Genomic DNA, 16906 nt, shown 5'->3' with positions numbered 1-16906 from the left:
TGGTGGCGGCAGTTGACGGACGGTGAACAAATTAATGAAGACGACAATGGGCAAAAGTATAAGCCCGTCCTAGGGGTGTAAATGGATTGGGCTGAGTTGGGAGATATTCTCAACCCAACCCATATTTTCGGGTTAGTTGGGTTGGTAATCAGAATTAATTTCTCCAACCTAATCAGTAAAATATGGGTTGTGTTGTCAGGTTATATTGTTCTTTTTTTCATTCCCAACCCAACTATACGATTGTTTACCCTCCTACACGATCATTAAGCTTTCTACCTTCAAACAATCGTTTACTTCTTACACGATCAGCTAACTAATTTTCATACAATTGTTTAACTTTCTACTTGAATCGTTTAATAAAATACTCTTAACTTTATTTTTATTAAATAAATAATACACTAATTCGGATTAGAATGAGTTTGATTGAACTGAATTTTTCAACTCCCAACCCGAGACCTAACCCAACTCGAAAAAAACCAAAATTTTAAACCCAACCCAACCCACATTTTAAACTAACCCAATCCAATATAGGTTGGATAGTCCGAGTTGTCAGGTTATTTGGATTGGAATTACACCCCTAACCCACCCCTCCATAAAACCGTAGATGTTACAAAAGGGTTCTAAATTCCCAAACCCTAACTTTATCAAATTCTCTCATACCAAGTTGAACTTAGAGGAAAATATGAAATTACTCATTCATTTATTCGATATGATAGAGCTGAATATATAGATATACATGAAAATCCTAAATAAAAACTAGTAAATTACAATAATGGACAAACAACTAATAACCTCCTCTATATTGTCACACTCCGCACAAGTCAGGAAAAATCCAAAACAAGTTGGGTTTTTGGGTTGGGCCTTTCGGACTTGATCCATCAGATTTAAATTGTTTCGGACCGTTGGATTGGGCCCGATATGGGCCAAAACAAACCGGCCCTTGGGAGGTTAGTCTTTGATTTCTAGGTTTTAAATTGTTTGATGGGATTAACTCTTCTATTCATTTCTTTTCTCTTTTCTCTTTTTTTGAGAAATAAATTTATTAATTATTTCATGTTTTCAATTATTTATTGAAAAAAATTGTTTTTTTTTTTTTATAATAATTCATTCTTTTGCTTTCTTAAAGTTCTAAAGTCGAAGAAAAATTGAAACTTTGTTTTTGAATGTAAATTGTTTTTGTTTGGACTTTGGTACAAATATATAATTGATTTGTTTTATATTAATGAGCTTATACAACGTTGCGTTTGCTTTTGAATTTGACTTCAATGACATGAAAATCTCAGCATTCGGAACTGGTTTAGTTCTTTTAACTAATAGAGTTGTTAAATTCCATCCATCTTGGGGAATTGACAAAAATAGGCCAAAAATGGGATAGATAAAGACTTTTAGGATTGATTGTAAAAAAGTTGACATTTAGGACAAATTGGAGGTAAAATGACGAAAATACCCTCATTTCATGTTAAACATTTCAATTTAAGAACCTGCGAGATGTCTGCGAGATGTTTACGAGATGTCTACCAGATGTTTGCGAGATAAAAATAATAATAATAATAAATTGTTTTAATTGTTTTATTTTTTTTTTAAAATCCGAATATGAATTGTGTTATATGTATATATATTTGCATCTTAAATGTATCAAGTTGATTTATGGTTGATTTAAGATTGTTTTAGAGATGTTTCAAAGGATGCTAGCAATTTATTATTATTATTATTTTATCTCGCAAACATCTGGTAGACATCTCGCAGGTTCTTAAATTGAAATGTTTAATCTTAAATAAGGGTATTTTCGTCATTTCACCTTCAATTTGTCCTAAATGTCAACTTTTTTACCATCAATCCTAAAAGTCTTTAACTACTCAATTTTTGGCTTATTTTTGTCAATTCCCCATCCATCTTTTGAACGCTTCTTATCTTATTCTTGTAATATCTCAATTGGTAGAGACCCCAAAACCATTGCCACTGCTCTCTCTCTATCTGAAAATACAAAATCATTGATTTTAGGTGCTCAAGTACATGGTCATATGTGTAAGTTGGGGTTCGATTATGATACTTTCTCCATGAATAATCTGCTTAAGATGTACTTTAGATGTGGGTTTATGTGTGAAGGCTTTAAGGTGTTTGAAGAAATGCCTCAGAGAAATGTAGTGTCTTGGAGTTTGATCATTTCAAGTTTGTCTGAGAATGGTGAGTTTGAATTGTGCTTGGAGAGTTTTTTGGAGATGATGAGGGATGGGTTGATGCCTACTGAGTTTGCTTTTGGTAGTGTTATGAAGGCGTGTGCGGATGTTGAAGCCTATGGATTTGGTTCCGGTGTTCATTGTCTTTCTTGGAAAATTGGGATGGAGCAGAATGTCTTTGTTGGTGGTTCAACTTTGAGCATGTATGCAAGGCTTGGGGATATTACTTCAGCTGAGTTGGTTTTTGAATGGATGGAGAAAGTAGATGTTGGTTGTTGGAATGCCATGATTGGAGGCTATACTCACTGTGGTCTTGGCTTGGAAGCCCTGAATGCTGTATCTTTGTTAAACAGCGAGGGTATAAAGATGGACAACTTCACCATTGTTAGTGCTGTCAAAGCATGCTCGTTAATTCAGGATTTAGATTCTGGAAAAGAGCTTCATGGGTTCATCCTTCGGCGAGGATTAATATCCACTGCAGCAATGAATGGTCTCATGGATATGTACTTAATAAGTGACAGGAAGAACTCTGTTCTAAAAATCTTTAACAGTATGCAAACCAGAGACATTATATCATGGAACACAGTATTTGGAGGCTCCTCCAATGAAAAAGAAATTGTGGACTTGTTTGGCAAGTTCGTGATAGAAGGCATGAAGCCTAACCATATCACTTTCTCAGTGCTATTTCGGCAATGTGGAGTACTACTTGATTCCAGACTTGGGTTTCAGTTCTTTTCTCTTGCAGTACATTTAGGTTTTCTTGATGAAACTAGGGTGTTGAGCTCAATTATTAGTATGTTTTCTCAATTCGGGTTAATGGAGATGGTACACTCAGTATTTGACTCTCTAGTTTTCAAACCTGTATCTGCTTGGAATCAGTTTATTTTGGCATATAGTTTGAATTCTTTTGAAATGGAAGCCTTCAGAACCTTTTCCAGTTTATTGAGATATGGTGTTGTAGCAAATGAGTATACTTTTTCCATCATTATAGAGACTGCCTGCAAATTTGAGAACCCATGGATGTGCAGACAACTTCATTGTGCTTCAATGAAGGCTGGTTTTGGTTCTCACAAGTATGTGTCCTGTTCATTGATAAAATGCTATATCTTAATAGGATCTCTTGAAAGTTCCTTTGAGATCTTTAATCAACTTGAGATCGTAGACATGGCAACCTATGGAGCTGTGATATCTACCTTGGTTCACCAAAATTATATGTATGAAGCCATTATGTTTCTGAATTTTCTAATGGAATCTGGCAAGAAGCCAGACGAATTTACCTTCGGCAGCATATTGAATGGCTGCTCTAGCAGGGCGGCTTATCACCAAACAAAAGCAATCCATTCACTTGTAGAAAAGATGGGATTTGGCTTCCATGTGCATGTTGCTAGTGCAATTATAGATGCATATGCAAAATGTGGCGATATAGGAAGTGCACAAGGAGCATTCGAACAGTCATGTCAGTCCAATGACGTTATTGTATATAATTCTATGATGATGGCGTATGCTCATCATGGTCTTGCTTGGGAAGCGATCCAAACTTTTGAGAAAATGAGGATAGCTAAAGTACAGCCTAGTCAAGCCTCATTTGTCTCAGTTATATCAGCCTGTCGTCACATGGGTCTTGTAGAACAAGGTCGTTCTCTGTTTCAAACAATGAAGTCGGATTATAATATGACACCATCTCGTGACAATTACGGTTGCTTAGTCGATATGCTGTCAAGGAATGGATTCCTTTATGACGCTCGATATATAATTGAGTCAATGCCATTTTCACCTTGGCCTGCCATATTGAGATCTTTGCTCAGTGGATGTAGGATCTATGGAAATGTAGAATTGGGGCAATGGACTGCTGAAAAATTACTTTCACTGGCTCCACAAAATGATGCAACCCATGTATTATTATCAAAGGTTTATTCTGAAGGGAATAGTTGGGAAGATGCTGCAAATATAAGAAAGGAGATGACGGATAGAGGGGTTCTGAAAGACCCAGGATATAGCAGGGTTGAGATATAAGAAAAAGGAAATAGAATCAGATGCATTGATTTCCCTAACTATGATTCTGGGAGATTTTGAAACTTATTGTTTCAAAGCAGCTTGCAAAATTCTCATGTGAAACCTCGACATGCTTTTCACTTGTCTTCTATGAAGCTCCGCGGCAATCGAGGCAAAAATCTCTTTCCAAGAGTTGCCATGGTCTACACCTATCACCAAAGTTTTTAAGTGTTAAATACAGGTAGATTACTTGCAATTCAAAATCTTTCCTCTGAAAAATGAAATGACTTGATTGTGCCTTCTCCTTGAGCAACAAATGATATTCAACAAGACTAAATGTAGCTGTTTATACATCTACCTTCTTCAACTAATTCAAACACTATATTTCTATTATTTCAGATAAGAGACAATCCAGCCTGGACACAAGCATCGAACATCAGATATTGGTTTGGCTTGCGTAGAAGGTGAGTCGGTTTCCTATTGGATTATATTTTAGGAATGACATCAAGTCACTAACCAGACTTCCACTAATGGCTGAACTCTTTTGTGAAGGATGCAACGTCTCTTGTTGATGCTGATAGACAAATGGAGACGTGAATGAAACATCATGGTAAGTCCTTTGATATTCATTCCTGTTCACTTTTCTTTTTGTGCAGTGAAATAACATCTTTTCATTATAACACAAATGTTAAGATGTGTTTGGAATACTTTTTAAGTGGTTAGAAGAGTATTTTTAAGCACTTGAAAAGTCATTCCAAACAAACCTTTTTCATTTCATTTGTAGAGTTGAAGTTAAGTGAGTTTTTTTTTTTCTTGCATCAGCATTTTTTAGTGGATCATATGAATTCATACACTGTCATCTGTCCAGCCAAATTCTTTGAGTTAGATAATTAACACAAGTCAACAAAAATCCAAAACAAATTAGGTTTTTGGGTTGGTCCTTTTGGACTTAAATCCATCAGATTAAAATTGTTTTGGACCGTTGGATTGGGCCTGATATGGATCAAAACAACCGGCCCACGAGTTGACCCGAACTCCAAAATGTTGGTTTGTATCCAATCCTAAACGTTCTATTTTTTTTATTCTTTTAAAAACTAAATTTATAAATCATTTCATGTTTTCTATTATTAATTGAAAAAATAAGTAAAAATATGCTTTAATCATTCTTTTGCTTTCTTAAGTTCTAATGCCCAAAACAGATTGAAACTTTATCTTTAAATATAAATTGTTTTTGTTTGGACTTTGGTACAAATATATAATTGATTTGTTTTATATTAATCAGCTTATATCATCAATAATCATAACATTGCCTTTACTCTTATTTAGCTTATTTAATTTTTTAACCATTAATCATTTCTAAAGCCCTACCCAAATGGCTAATAGACAGTTAAACACCTTTCTAGTACTATCGTAGTACTAAAGCATTTTTTACTAAATTTCACGAACTAAAATTTTACTCATAATAATGAATCAATATGACTTTAACTATTATGCATTAGAATATTACTGTCATTTTTTTTTCTTATGGCAGCTTTAATCTCAGTAAGGCCTCTTTTCTCTTTGCAGCAATCTCATTTGGACATAATAGTATAGAAAGAAAAATAGCATTTTAAAAGGACAAAAAAGGCATAAACAGATTCCCATAAAAACTAAAAAGTGGTCGTGGATATCAATTGTATTGTCAAACTCAGGTAGGGTACCCATTTATTGTATCTTATATCTATTTAAAATCCAAGGGTTTAAAACTTTTCAAAAATTCATTATCATTTCAAAGATTTTCATAAAAAGGAAAAAAAAAATCTCTATTTAAAATGAACTTTGTAGGAATCCTGTTTCTATTTCTTTCGAATTATTATAAAATATTAAATGTCGTAGGTGAAAAAATGAATACTTCTTTGATTAAGTATGAAAACGGACCTAAAGAGTCGACCATTAAGCCGTATAATGCCCAAGTATGGAGGTCGACCTAAGTATTGTCCTTTTGTTGCACAATGCTTGAGTCACTAGTAAAATATAGATCACGTGTGATTGATTATAATGATTAGTAACAGCTTGATTAATAATTCGAGAAATTAATTAGTAAGTAATCGTAACAAAAGTCTATTTCTATATAATCGAGAGGTCTCATGTGACACTTAAATACATCCGAATGCATATACTCTGTAGTTTTCTCTTAACAATTACTGATTTTGATTGTAAGTGTTGTGGTAGCCAAACACCACACTAGTGTTAGTTTCTCTATTTTACGGGGCATTTGTTTTATTCTTTCCAGAGAGTTACAACTTCATTATTGATACCAAATATCAATGTCAATGTTAAATAATGGTCATTGAAGTTGGCTGTCTAAGTTGGTCATTGCTAAAGCTTCGTGTTTGTAATAGCGTAAAGATTGTGTTATATCTAATCTTGTTTAATTTGGTATCGCACTATGACTTTACATTCAATTTGGTTATTTTATAGGTTTTGGAAGTTAAAGAGGTAGAATTGAGCATTAAGGAGAAAATTGGGCGATAACGAACCAATTCGAAGTCCTAACAAAGAAATTAGGCCAAAAGGCTAAAAAACTACAAAACTGCAACTAAAAGGGATGCAAAATTTGTGTTTTTGTGATGGCATTGCGACGCTGTCTTGCACCGTTGGGTGGATATAAATTTGTATATTTGTTTTTAGGTCCTATTTTTTATCTAGGTGGGTATTTTGGGCACATGACCACTCATTTTATTCGTTTTTTGTCCTCAATCAATCTACAACATTAGGTTTACTTTTATCTATTCTTTGTGATCAAGCCCCAAAACAATGTGCGTCTATCTTTTCCACTATTATGGAAAGGTAAGATTTTCGTTCTTTCTAGTAATGTTGAGGATTTTAGAAGAACTCATTGCGTATTTTTTAGGAGTATTTTGATAATATGATTGAGATTTCTTGTTTATTGATCTTTATCTATTGATTACTATATATGATTTTGCTACTGATTGACAAAACAAATGCTTGATTGGCAGTTCCATGCTGCTAGATATAATTGTATGTTAATCTCTAAGAAGTAATAATTTAGACTTTAATTTTGTGGTCAACAACAAAAAGCATGTTGTTCTTCTATTGACCTACGGAAAACTAAATTAAAAATAATATTTGGACTTTTCCTATTAGAAATTTATCCTAGCACAATTAATCCCTAAAACATAATTTGGTTAGTTAAATGATTAGGATACTTTCTCATCTAATTAAATTTGTTAGTTTTTATAATCAATTGAACTATGCATAAGTAAGGAGTTAAAAATCATATCTTGATAATTTAATAATCAAAATGACATTGGAGATTCTACTCCTCTAAAGCTAGAACATTTTGTTTGATTGCATTTCTATCGTTACTTTTATGCACATTCATTTAGACCACATCAAACTCCTTCCCCTCATTTATCACTTTAACTAAATAATTACTTTTTGAAAAATTAATCTTCATGCTTTCTAACCCAATCTTGTCACTTGTACTTACTTGATCATTTGATTGGTCATTTACGGCAAGAATAAAGACTACATTAGTCAATGGCGATGATCATCAACAATTGAGTTGGTTACGGAAATGTACTGAAAGTGAGATAGAGGACTATTGAAGAGAGTTTGATAATTTTAAAAAGCATACAAATTAGAGAGAAATTCACGGTTAAACACTAAACATCCTTTTTCTAAAATTTGATTTCTATTGTTGGTTCTAAGCAACTTATACTCATTTTATTTTTATTTTTTAAAAAAATTATTTGGATTGGTTGGCAACTTTGTGTTTCTAAGAGTTAAACATTTTAAATATATTAAACCCAACACCCCCTAAATCCAAACTATGACTTTACATCCCACTTTTATAGAAATTTTGTTAAATGTAAAACTTTTTGGCATTGTAAGATCACTTATTTTTTTTAGCTATTTACGATTTGTTCAAATTTTAAATGAATTCATATTGAAAGCAAAACAGAAATATAATATATATATATATATACATAGATGGGATCTCATAAATTAAAAGACAAATAAGACAGAAGAAATTAGTGGAGAGAGAGAAGAGAAGGTGAGAGGAAAGTGGTGAAGAGAGAAGAGGGAAGAAGGTACTAATTGATGGCAATATTGCAGCTGGGAATGAATAAATAACTTGTAGTAGTAGCAATGAATTGATATGACTGAATTATGGATCAAAATGTTTTTCATTTGAACATAATCATCAAAAGAAACTACAACAACCCATCATCTCCACTATACTATACTATGCCTCAATAAATAAAGTAGCAGTGTTTTAATCAGTACAAACACAACTCATGGCCCCAACCACACAACTATACAATTTGGCATTTCCATCGTACAGTTTGTCTTCTAATTCATCCCAACTTTTAAATTTAAAGATTTCCTACGTCAAACTCTTTTTAAACCCACATTTATATCCTTCTTTTGTTTCACATATATCTCATCTCTCAACTAAAGTTTATTGTAAGATTAATATACAAGTTCGTAGTAGAAAATTGAACATCCGACCTTTATCAACAATTAAACGTAGTTTTAATCATTTAAAAATCACTTCCAACCTCCTATTAAATCAACGCAAAAATACTTGTATTATTTTCCCCTTCTTTCTCCTTTAATTAAAATTTTTACCGACCAAAATAATATTAGCTAGCTAGCCTTCTAAAATAAAGTTGAAAGTGTGTATGTGTATATATACATATCCAAAGACAAATAGTAAATACATATCCTGATTTGAGTATTTGAAACATGGAGACCATATTTGGAGCCCCTCCATCCAACAGCACCAACCCTACTACCATTTTTAAAGCTTCTTCTTCATTTTTATTTATTTGGTTATTTTTGTTATTTTCTCCTAGAACACAGCTGTCAAAGAGACACAAAACTCAGAGATGAGAACCAAAGTTTTTTATACCACAAAATTATTCTTCAAACTCCCCCACTTTTGTTTGGGTATAATGGGTAAATAGATGGAATACCAACTGTAATGGAGAAGAATAGCATATGAACATTTTCTTGCGATTTTGGAGTTGTAAAGCAAAAGGACACACTGTCTCTTTTACTTTTAGTCTATCTTCACGATAAACACACTTTTTTTTCACACCCCATACCCACAATTTCTCGGTTCCTTTTTTACCATGTCCTTTTCACATATGTTTTTAATGATAATTATTAATGATCCCTTCCTTTACAAACCTATAAAATTTAACCTTCTCTTCTTATAACTTATTGCATTACACATTATCATATCTATTATACAAATCCTAACTCAATCCTGTTAGTCATCACATTTCCTTTTATTTCTATTAAATTTCACACAAAAATGGTTATAGGTTTGTATAACTTTTGTAACTTTATCTCCCGAGCTTGTCACTTTATTATCATTATATTATAATGACCAATTTTCTTAAAATGGATCACACTACGCATCTAAAGTTTTAAAAAATTATGTAAAAGTTAGAGTTTGATAATAAACACTGATAGTTTGACTACTATCATATCTATCATGGATAAATGCTTAATAGACACAAATAGAGATGTCCATTATTTTCTTATCATCCATACATTATGAAATTTTACTATAAAAGCTTTTATCATTTTGAATAGTTTCAAATGTTTTATTACAAAAAAAAAAAAAAAAAGAAGAAGTTTTGGGATCCTTTTAAACAACCTTTAGAATAATAATTACGATTGTATTTAAATTTTCCATGTCTCCAATTGATTATTATTATCTATTCTTATTGAATTATTATTTGTTTGGCATAAAGTACATTTGTCCTTTAACACCAATATATGTCACCCACCTTTTATTAAGTTTCAATAACTCATGACACCATTCTATCTTTAAACCATACAAATGAGAAGAGTAATTCTTCTACGATATAAGTAATTATTTTTATTTTTATTTTTTAATATAATAGTAGACTTTAGAATTTAAATATTGATCTAATTATTATATATTTTGGAATTTTAATTGATATAAATTCATATTTTCCTAACCCTTTAATTTAAATTAAAAAAAAAAGATTCATATACTAATTAATGAGGGTGATATCTTGCTAATGTTATTATATCTAGTAGCTAGTTTTGGTCCTTTGTTCCTCAAATACTATTATTTCTTTCAATATTTTCTCGATTGATCATTATTGTACACAGATTAATTAATCAAACAAAATTAATTCTTACCAAATCACACTAGAAAATATTAAACCGAGTAATAAAAACAACAACCCCTAGCAACAAAATGTGCAAAAGAGTTCATAGCTTTCCTACAATAATTTTCAAAGACATAATAACCAGCAAGTATACTATTTTTTTCAACACCTATTTAAAGTTAAATGGTTTAATTAGATGATAATAAGAGTTTAAAAATTCACATTCTTTCACAAAAAATAGGGAATGAAACTATTTCTTTTTTCTAACAAAAATTAGGCTCGTAAGAAAAAATGAAGCAAATTTTGAAAGAAAAAAAAATGCAATTATAGTTTTAAAAATTTTGTTTCTGTTTTGGTAAAAAAAAAAAAAAAGGGCATAATATTTGAAGAACGTGAGAAAACAAATAGAAATTAGAAAAGTTTGAAAAGATATGTGTATGTGTGTGTGTTATATATGTGTATTGGATAGGATAAGATTGATGGTACATTATTATGTAAGTCACATGAAATGTAGTAGACAGAAAAGGAGACAGCTGCAAAAAATTATTTAAAACAATATGCAAGTGGGTTATGGGTTTTCATCCTCTTTTTTCTTATTCATATTTATTTATTTAACATTGTATGTTTGATTGGGTACATAAATATTAACATTTGAGAGTCCTTTCTTTTCTTGTTCTCTTAATTTTCAACATTAAATGCCACTCCAAACCAATCTAATTGGACACATTTATGGATTCTTTTCTCCTCATGTTTCCTAGGGAAGCTTCCCAACCATTTCAAACATAACCAAGATTCTAATGGGTTGGGATGATTAAAAAAATCTATACTATTACATCAAAATCATTTTAGATATCGGTTAGTATGTCTATTAGTGATATAATAGTCTATCGAAGGTGTTTGGAGTTAAGGAATTTAATAGTAAATAATGAGTTGTGTTAAGTTTAGGAAGTTTCAAATTTTTAAGATCCAATATAAGGAGTTGATAGAATATATATAAATTTGATGTACTTAATTGATATATATATATACACACACAAAGGATGGTGAAGTAAAATAAATGAATTGTTGGAAGAGTTGTTGTATGGGTGAGGGATCTACCATGTCCCCAATATCTTTGTCGAGTCCGTCAAGAAATCTTGGCATGTGCTTCACTTTCCAGCTTTATTTATTAACATATTTGATTCATCAATGTGTCCAACTCTTAAGCAAAAGCCAATCACACTCAAACGTTCCTTGTGACACAGATTAAGGTGCAGCTGGGAACTAAACCTCCCTTTGCACATATTTTGAAGCAAACCACAAGTTTGTGATAATTTGTTAATGTTTCTAGTTCGTTTATCAACATAAGTTTTTATATTTTGGCCGGATTAATTGTTAGCTTAACGTGATAACAGAGCATGCATGTAGTCCAATGATCAAATGCTCCAATGTTTTTCCTCTCAATTATTATTGATTTTCACTTGTTTGGGAGTTATATATATATATATATATTACAATTCCACGATTGAGGGTGATTGTTAGATAATATATTACTAAATTTACCTTTACACATCCATTAGCTTAAGCTTTCGGGTTTTAATCAATAATAGTTTAAATGTATGGGTTTTTATAGACGACGTCATGGCAACAATCATCCGTTTGGATGTCTTCCCTTTTTCCCTTTGTTGTTGAATGACCTCTGATTATTGCATTATTTCTATTTGTTGTTTACTTAATCTTCTATGTATGAGTGAGTATGATTAAATTGAAAAAATTCAAACCAACATTTTCTCATAAAATATTAATAAAGAATAAAATCAACCGATCAATGGTAATTGGTTTGCACTTCTCGATGGTCGAAGTCGGTTTGAACATTTACTAAATTGATCATAATTGATAATTTGGTGGCAGTTTGGTATAGGAAAATTGACTTCAACCAACTATTACACACTCTACGTACCATCTGAGGCAATTTGGTTTCTTTTATCGATCGACATTAGTACTTAGCTTCCTTGCGACTTCACCCCACCCCTCTGTCCTCTATTTGTTTTGTTTTAGTATAATAGAAGGTGGGGGAATTCGAATCACTACACGTGTACATATCAATTGGGCATTTCCTATATATGCTCAAAGAAAACTTCATTTGCAATCGGAATATCAACTCAAGTATGTAGGATTAGTTATATAAATCATTTTGGGAGTCGTTTGTTCTTAAAAAAAAGAAAAAAAAACTAGCTAGAATCTTTAGATGCTCAAAATATATCTTTAATATGCTCACAATATCCTCCATAAGAAAATTGTATGATGCGAGTTTGAGAATCTCCAAATATAAGAGTATCTTATATTAATAAAAACAAACGTGACAATTCAAATATGTTTCATCTATGTATGAGAATCTTGGATTATATTATTCTCATAAAATTAAACAATTCAACGTGATTTAACTTCGTATCGATCAATTAGATGTATGTCGTAGATTTATTTCACAGTCTAAATTTGTCATGCATGGAATCATAAGTAAAAAAGAAATAAATTTATATTCATATGACTTACTGGAGCTTAATATTAACTCTTTTAATTTGCCCATAACTATAAAAACCTATAACATATATATCTGTCTAACTTTTAATAACAAATGCATTAGTGATCCTTCTTTAATGACTTCTAAGGAAACCCCTACCTAACTATCATGCATGCATTCATTGCTGTAATCTAAATTTGATTCTCTCGACCTAAAACTTACATAATAATTAATATATTTGATTAGAAGACTAAAAATGCAAACACACACAATTAAATGATTAATATCCATTGTTGAAACAATGTAAAAAATGTCTTTTAATACATCAAACATAAAAATTAAGCTATTATGTTACATTACTCCCTATGAAATGGAGTTCAATCACTTAGGACTAAAACATGAACAATCCATGATGAAAAACAATAAATTAAAGAAAAAAAATCTAACAAGTGTCAATATTCTTTTTTAGCATACGATTTTGAATCTCGAATTTCTTCTTTGCCTCTCAAATTGGACATGAAATAAAGAAATGATTCCTCACTTAAGACTAACAATTTTCTGCTACCTGATGGGCAATGTTTACCAAAGCTATAAATAGTTCATTTCAAAGACTAGTATTGGTTTAGGTTTACCCATATGAATATTGATTTATTCTAACTATATAGTATTTCAAGATTTCTTCTCTAAATCCTAGAGTTTATATATCCATACATACATACTTATATATAAAAAAAAAAAGAAAACAGATATTTTAATTTGTATAATGGGATTGTGTGGTCTAGATTTAATTTGTGCATGTTGAAAATATAACAAAAGAAAACAAGAGAGAAAAGGCAAAGTAAAATAATTCTCTAACATTTAGCTGCTTTCTCAAAATGAATAATTTGATAAGATATTTTCTCCCATCTACAATCATACTTCACACCCATGACCTCTTTTTTCATCTACAACTCAATAATATTCGAAACACACTCGAACAAATCTTTGAAATAATAAGGATATCCTTAAATAATGAAAATTGTTTAAAAGTAATAAAATTTGTTGAATGACTAAATTACATAATGTTTACCGGACTTATTTCACACTATAATTGCAACACTATGAGTTTAAGCGAAATTTATGAACTAATTGATACCACATCTGAATGAGAGAGATCCTGAGAACATGGAAATAAGGTTAAGAAAAGCTTAAAAGAATTAAATGTTATTATCTATACCAACAACATGCACCTTCTTTTTCAGTGACTCAATATCAGAGAAACTTCAAAGTTAAGTTTGCTTAGTTTTGAACAATTTTCCTATGATGCAGGTGAGTGTTGTCACTATCTATACCAACAATGTACATTTTTCAAGCTTAACTTAAAACAATTATGTATTAGGTGATTATCGTAGGATTCATGTGACAAGCAAGAATGATGATGTTGCAGATCGCAGGAGGTGCATGAAAATCCTAGACATGAGATGTTACAAACAATAATTATATTAAAAATATAATCTAGTTTCACTCCTATTTTTCTTTTCGAACGAAAGTTTTAAAAAACCTTTTTTAATTGATATACTTATTAATGTTTGAGAATGTTGACATTAATACATAATTTGGCTCAAGACAATCTCTAAATTCTAGAGATGTAAATTGAACTTTTTTTTCTAATAACAGTAAGTAACATGTGCATCAAGAAAGATCTGTTCTTTTCAAAATATTCCATTATTCAAGCCACCTTTTTTAGTTAAACAAAAGTGTATTCATCTCTATATATTCTAACATTTTTAAAAATTATTAAAATCTACTAAACATAAAATTGAAAGTTGTGTAAGCTCTAACAACACTTTGGATCTAATTTATAATACAAAACTCTTATTTTACTCTTACATATTTCAATCCAACCCTCTTTCTTATTGTTTTCATCCTCCATGATCTCACTTCCATTCCAATTTTTGGTTACTTACGCTTTTTAACACACTTCCAAATCCTAAGTCCTTTGTAGATTTAGTATTATAACTTATTACCTTTTCAAACACAAACCCAAAAATTTACGGTCGTGACTCACTCAAAATGGACCTAGAAATATTATTTGAACGATATTTAAAAAGTTGTGCTAGTTTTATGAAATGAAAAGGTACCAAGATATAAATGGATTGATTTATATAAATATAAGTAAGGTTGGGGGGAAAGAAAAGGAAGGTGTGATACAAATAAAACATAATGTCCAAAAATCAATGAGTTTTTGTAGTATACAAAAGAGAATCCAATCCAAAGTACAAACTTATTATTATTAAAAATTTAAAAACCTCTTTTTTAATAATGATAATGATAATAATAATAATAATTTTACCAAATCGAAAATTAATTGATTGCGAGTTCCAAACTCAGTGAGTCGAGTTAACAAAAATAAAGAAACAAAGTTCCAAAAGTTGATGATGTTCGTTCATGGAAGCCCACATCCCCGCCTTGTAAAACCCAGCCTCGATTCCTCCTTATCGAACTCCAACAAGAATCCTTGCTGCATCAGATTTCCGATCACCGAAAACCCATTTCCCGATTCCACCGCTCGGATCGCCAAACACATCACTCCCTCCTCTGTTTCCAGAAAATAGTTCCTCGGCGGTGGAGCAAACACCGCCCCACCTCCCAGTCGGAATCTCAGTCGCGGCAGACTCGGCCGCCGCGACTCTCCCGACGCATTCACGCATAGATCGAATCCCGGTGTCAACTCTGCAGCATTTGGTAGTTTCACTCGCCGTCTTACTGACTTCAGCACCTCCTCGTACGCTGTCTTCGTTAGGTAGGTTAGCGTTGTCCCTGAATCCACCACCGTGCCGCCATTGCCCTGTTCGTCGATTTCCCAAACGGCGGGGTTGATGGGTAATTTCACGCCGTCGATGGTGATGCTGTGGATGGTAATGTAGTAGAATGTGGGGGAAAGAGGGTTAATCTGCAAAGGGGTATAGCTGATTTTTGTGGCATTGGTGAGAGGGAGGCTGTGGAGGCCGCCGCCGATCATTAAGAAGCTGGTGGGCGGCGGAGAGAGAGTGTAATCCATAAGACAGTAAGAAAATTTGTTGCCGAATCGGCGGCCGAGTTGAGAAGAGAAGGAAATGGAGCCTCTACCCAATCCCATGACGCCACGTGCACCATTAAACTGAGCCCCCGAAACGCTGGGACCGGAGATCCGAAATCCGCAGCCGAACGAGAGGCCTTTAAGATGGATTTCGGACCCGGAGAGCGACTTCAATGTGGTGGTTTCTTTGGAGAAGAAGCCGGAGGAGAGGGAGCCATCGGCATAGGAGTAGAGGAAGCGACAAGGGGAGTGGAGGCGCGTGTGGTTACAGAGATGGTGAGGAGCGTGGGGGAGGAGACGGCAGTGGGGGTCGAAGCAGTGGAAAGGGGAGAAGGAGGAGGAATGGCGGGGGAGGAAGGCGGAGGAAGGAGGATGGTGAGAGCAGTTGCGGCAGGCGGAGCATTTAACCCAGACGAGGTCGCTGCCGGTATCGGCGACGAGGAGGAGGCTTTGGGGAGGAGTACCGAGGCGGATGTCGACGAAGTATTGGCCGGAGCCGGTGGAAGCGCCGGAGATGAGAGGGGATTTGAGAGTGGGGTTGGGGCGAGAGAAGAGGAGGGAGAGGCGGTGGGTGTCGGAGGAGAGGGATTGGGAAGGGGAGGAGAAGGGGGGTTTGTGAAGAAGGGGGAGCTTCAGGAAGTCGGCGGGGGCAGCGACGGCGGTGGCATTGGGGTTGGGGAGATGTGTGAGAAAGAAGGAGAAGAGAAGAATGAGAAGGAAGAATGGGGAAATGGAGAGGACTGGCATTGTTGTTTTGGAAGGAACACTCGAACTCAAATCAAAATCTGTAAGACTATGAAAGCGGATCACACGAGGGAACAACTTTGCTTCTTCTTCTTTCAACTGTTGGGCTCTCTTTTTGGGCCCAATCCAATCTCATTTTTCATTTTTCATTATTCCTTTTTCCTTTTATTATTTATTTATTTATTTTAAATAGATCCTTCTAAGATATTGGTTGATTTATGTATATAACATTTCTAAATAAAGATTGGACTGGGTGCACTTTTGCAATGAGCTA

At 33.0% G+C, this 16906-nt stretch overlaps 2 protein-coding genes across 2 annotated transcripts; one reads left to right on the top strand and one right to left on the bottom strand.

Moving 5' to 3' along the window:
* The first annotated feature begins 1035 nt into the window (after nucleotides 1-1035).
* LOC105435456 (pentatricopeptide repeat-containing protein At4g13650-like) lies at nucleotides 1036-7100 on the top strand. Its single transcript, XM_031884975.1, has 6 exons — nucleotides 1036-1337; nucleotides 1894-4410; nucleotides 4569-4633; nucleotides 4722-4779; nucleotides 5736-5860; nucleotides 6630-7100. Exons 1-2 carry the CDS (start codon nucleotides 1223-1225, stop codon nucleotides 4188-4190), a joined length of 2412 nt encoding a protein of 803 aa, XP_031740835.1. The 5' UTR covers nucleotides 1036-1222; the 3' UTR covers nucleotides 4191-4410; nucleotides 4569-4633; nucleotides 4722-4779; nucleotides 5736-5860; nucleotides 6630-7100.
* A 7930-nt stretch (nucleotides 7101-15030) lies between these two features.
* LOC101207249 (aspartyl protease family protein 2) lies at nucleotides 15031-16876 on the bottom strand. The gene has a single exon (XM_004143654.3). The coding sequence runs from the start codon at nucleotides 16633-16635 to the stop codon at nucleotides 15256-15258; it is 1380 nt and encodes a 459-aa protein (XP_004143702.1). The 5' UTR covers nucleotides 16636-16876; the 3' UTR covers nucleotides 15031-15255.
* Between the last annotated feature and the right edge of the window lie 30 nt (nucleotides 16877-16906).

The sequence above is a fragment of the Cucumis sativus genome, chromosome 5 (assembly GCF_000004075.3).
Source record: "Cucumis sativus cultivar 9930 chromosome 5, Cucumber_9930_V3, whole genome shotgun sequence".
NCBI lineage: Eukaryota > Viridiplantae > Streptophyta > Magnoliopsida > Cucurbitales > Cucurbitaceae > Cucumis > Cucumis sativus.
Note: the sequence above shows the minus strand (reverse complement) of the source record. Positions and strands in the feature narration are given on the sequence as shown.

What these genes read in the sequence shown, in the direction of transcription:
- LOC105435456 (XM_031884975.1), top strand. Translation starts at nt 1,223, where the DNA reads ATGAGCTTATACAACGTTGCGTTTGCTTTTGAATTTGACTTCAATGAC. An exon ending in AGTTGTTAAATTCCATCCAT is followed by an intron (nt 1,338 to 1,893) that starts CTTGGGGAATTG and finishes TTCCCCATCCAT; the next exon opens with CTTTTGAACGCTTCTTATCT.
- LOC101207249 (XM_004143654.3), bottom strand. Translation starts at nt 16,635, where the DNA reads ATGCCAGTCCTCTCCATTTCCCCATTCTTCCTTCTCATTCTTCTCTTC.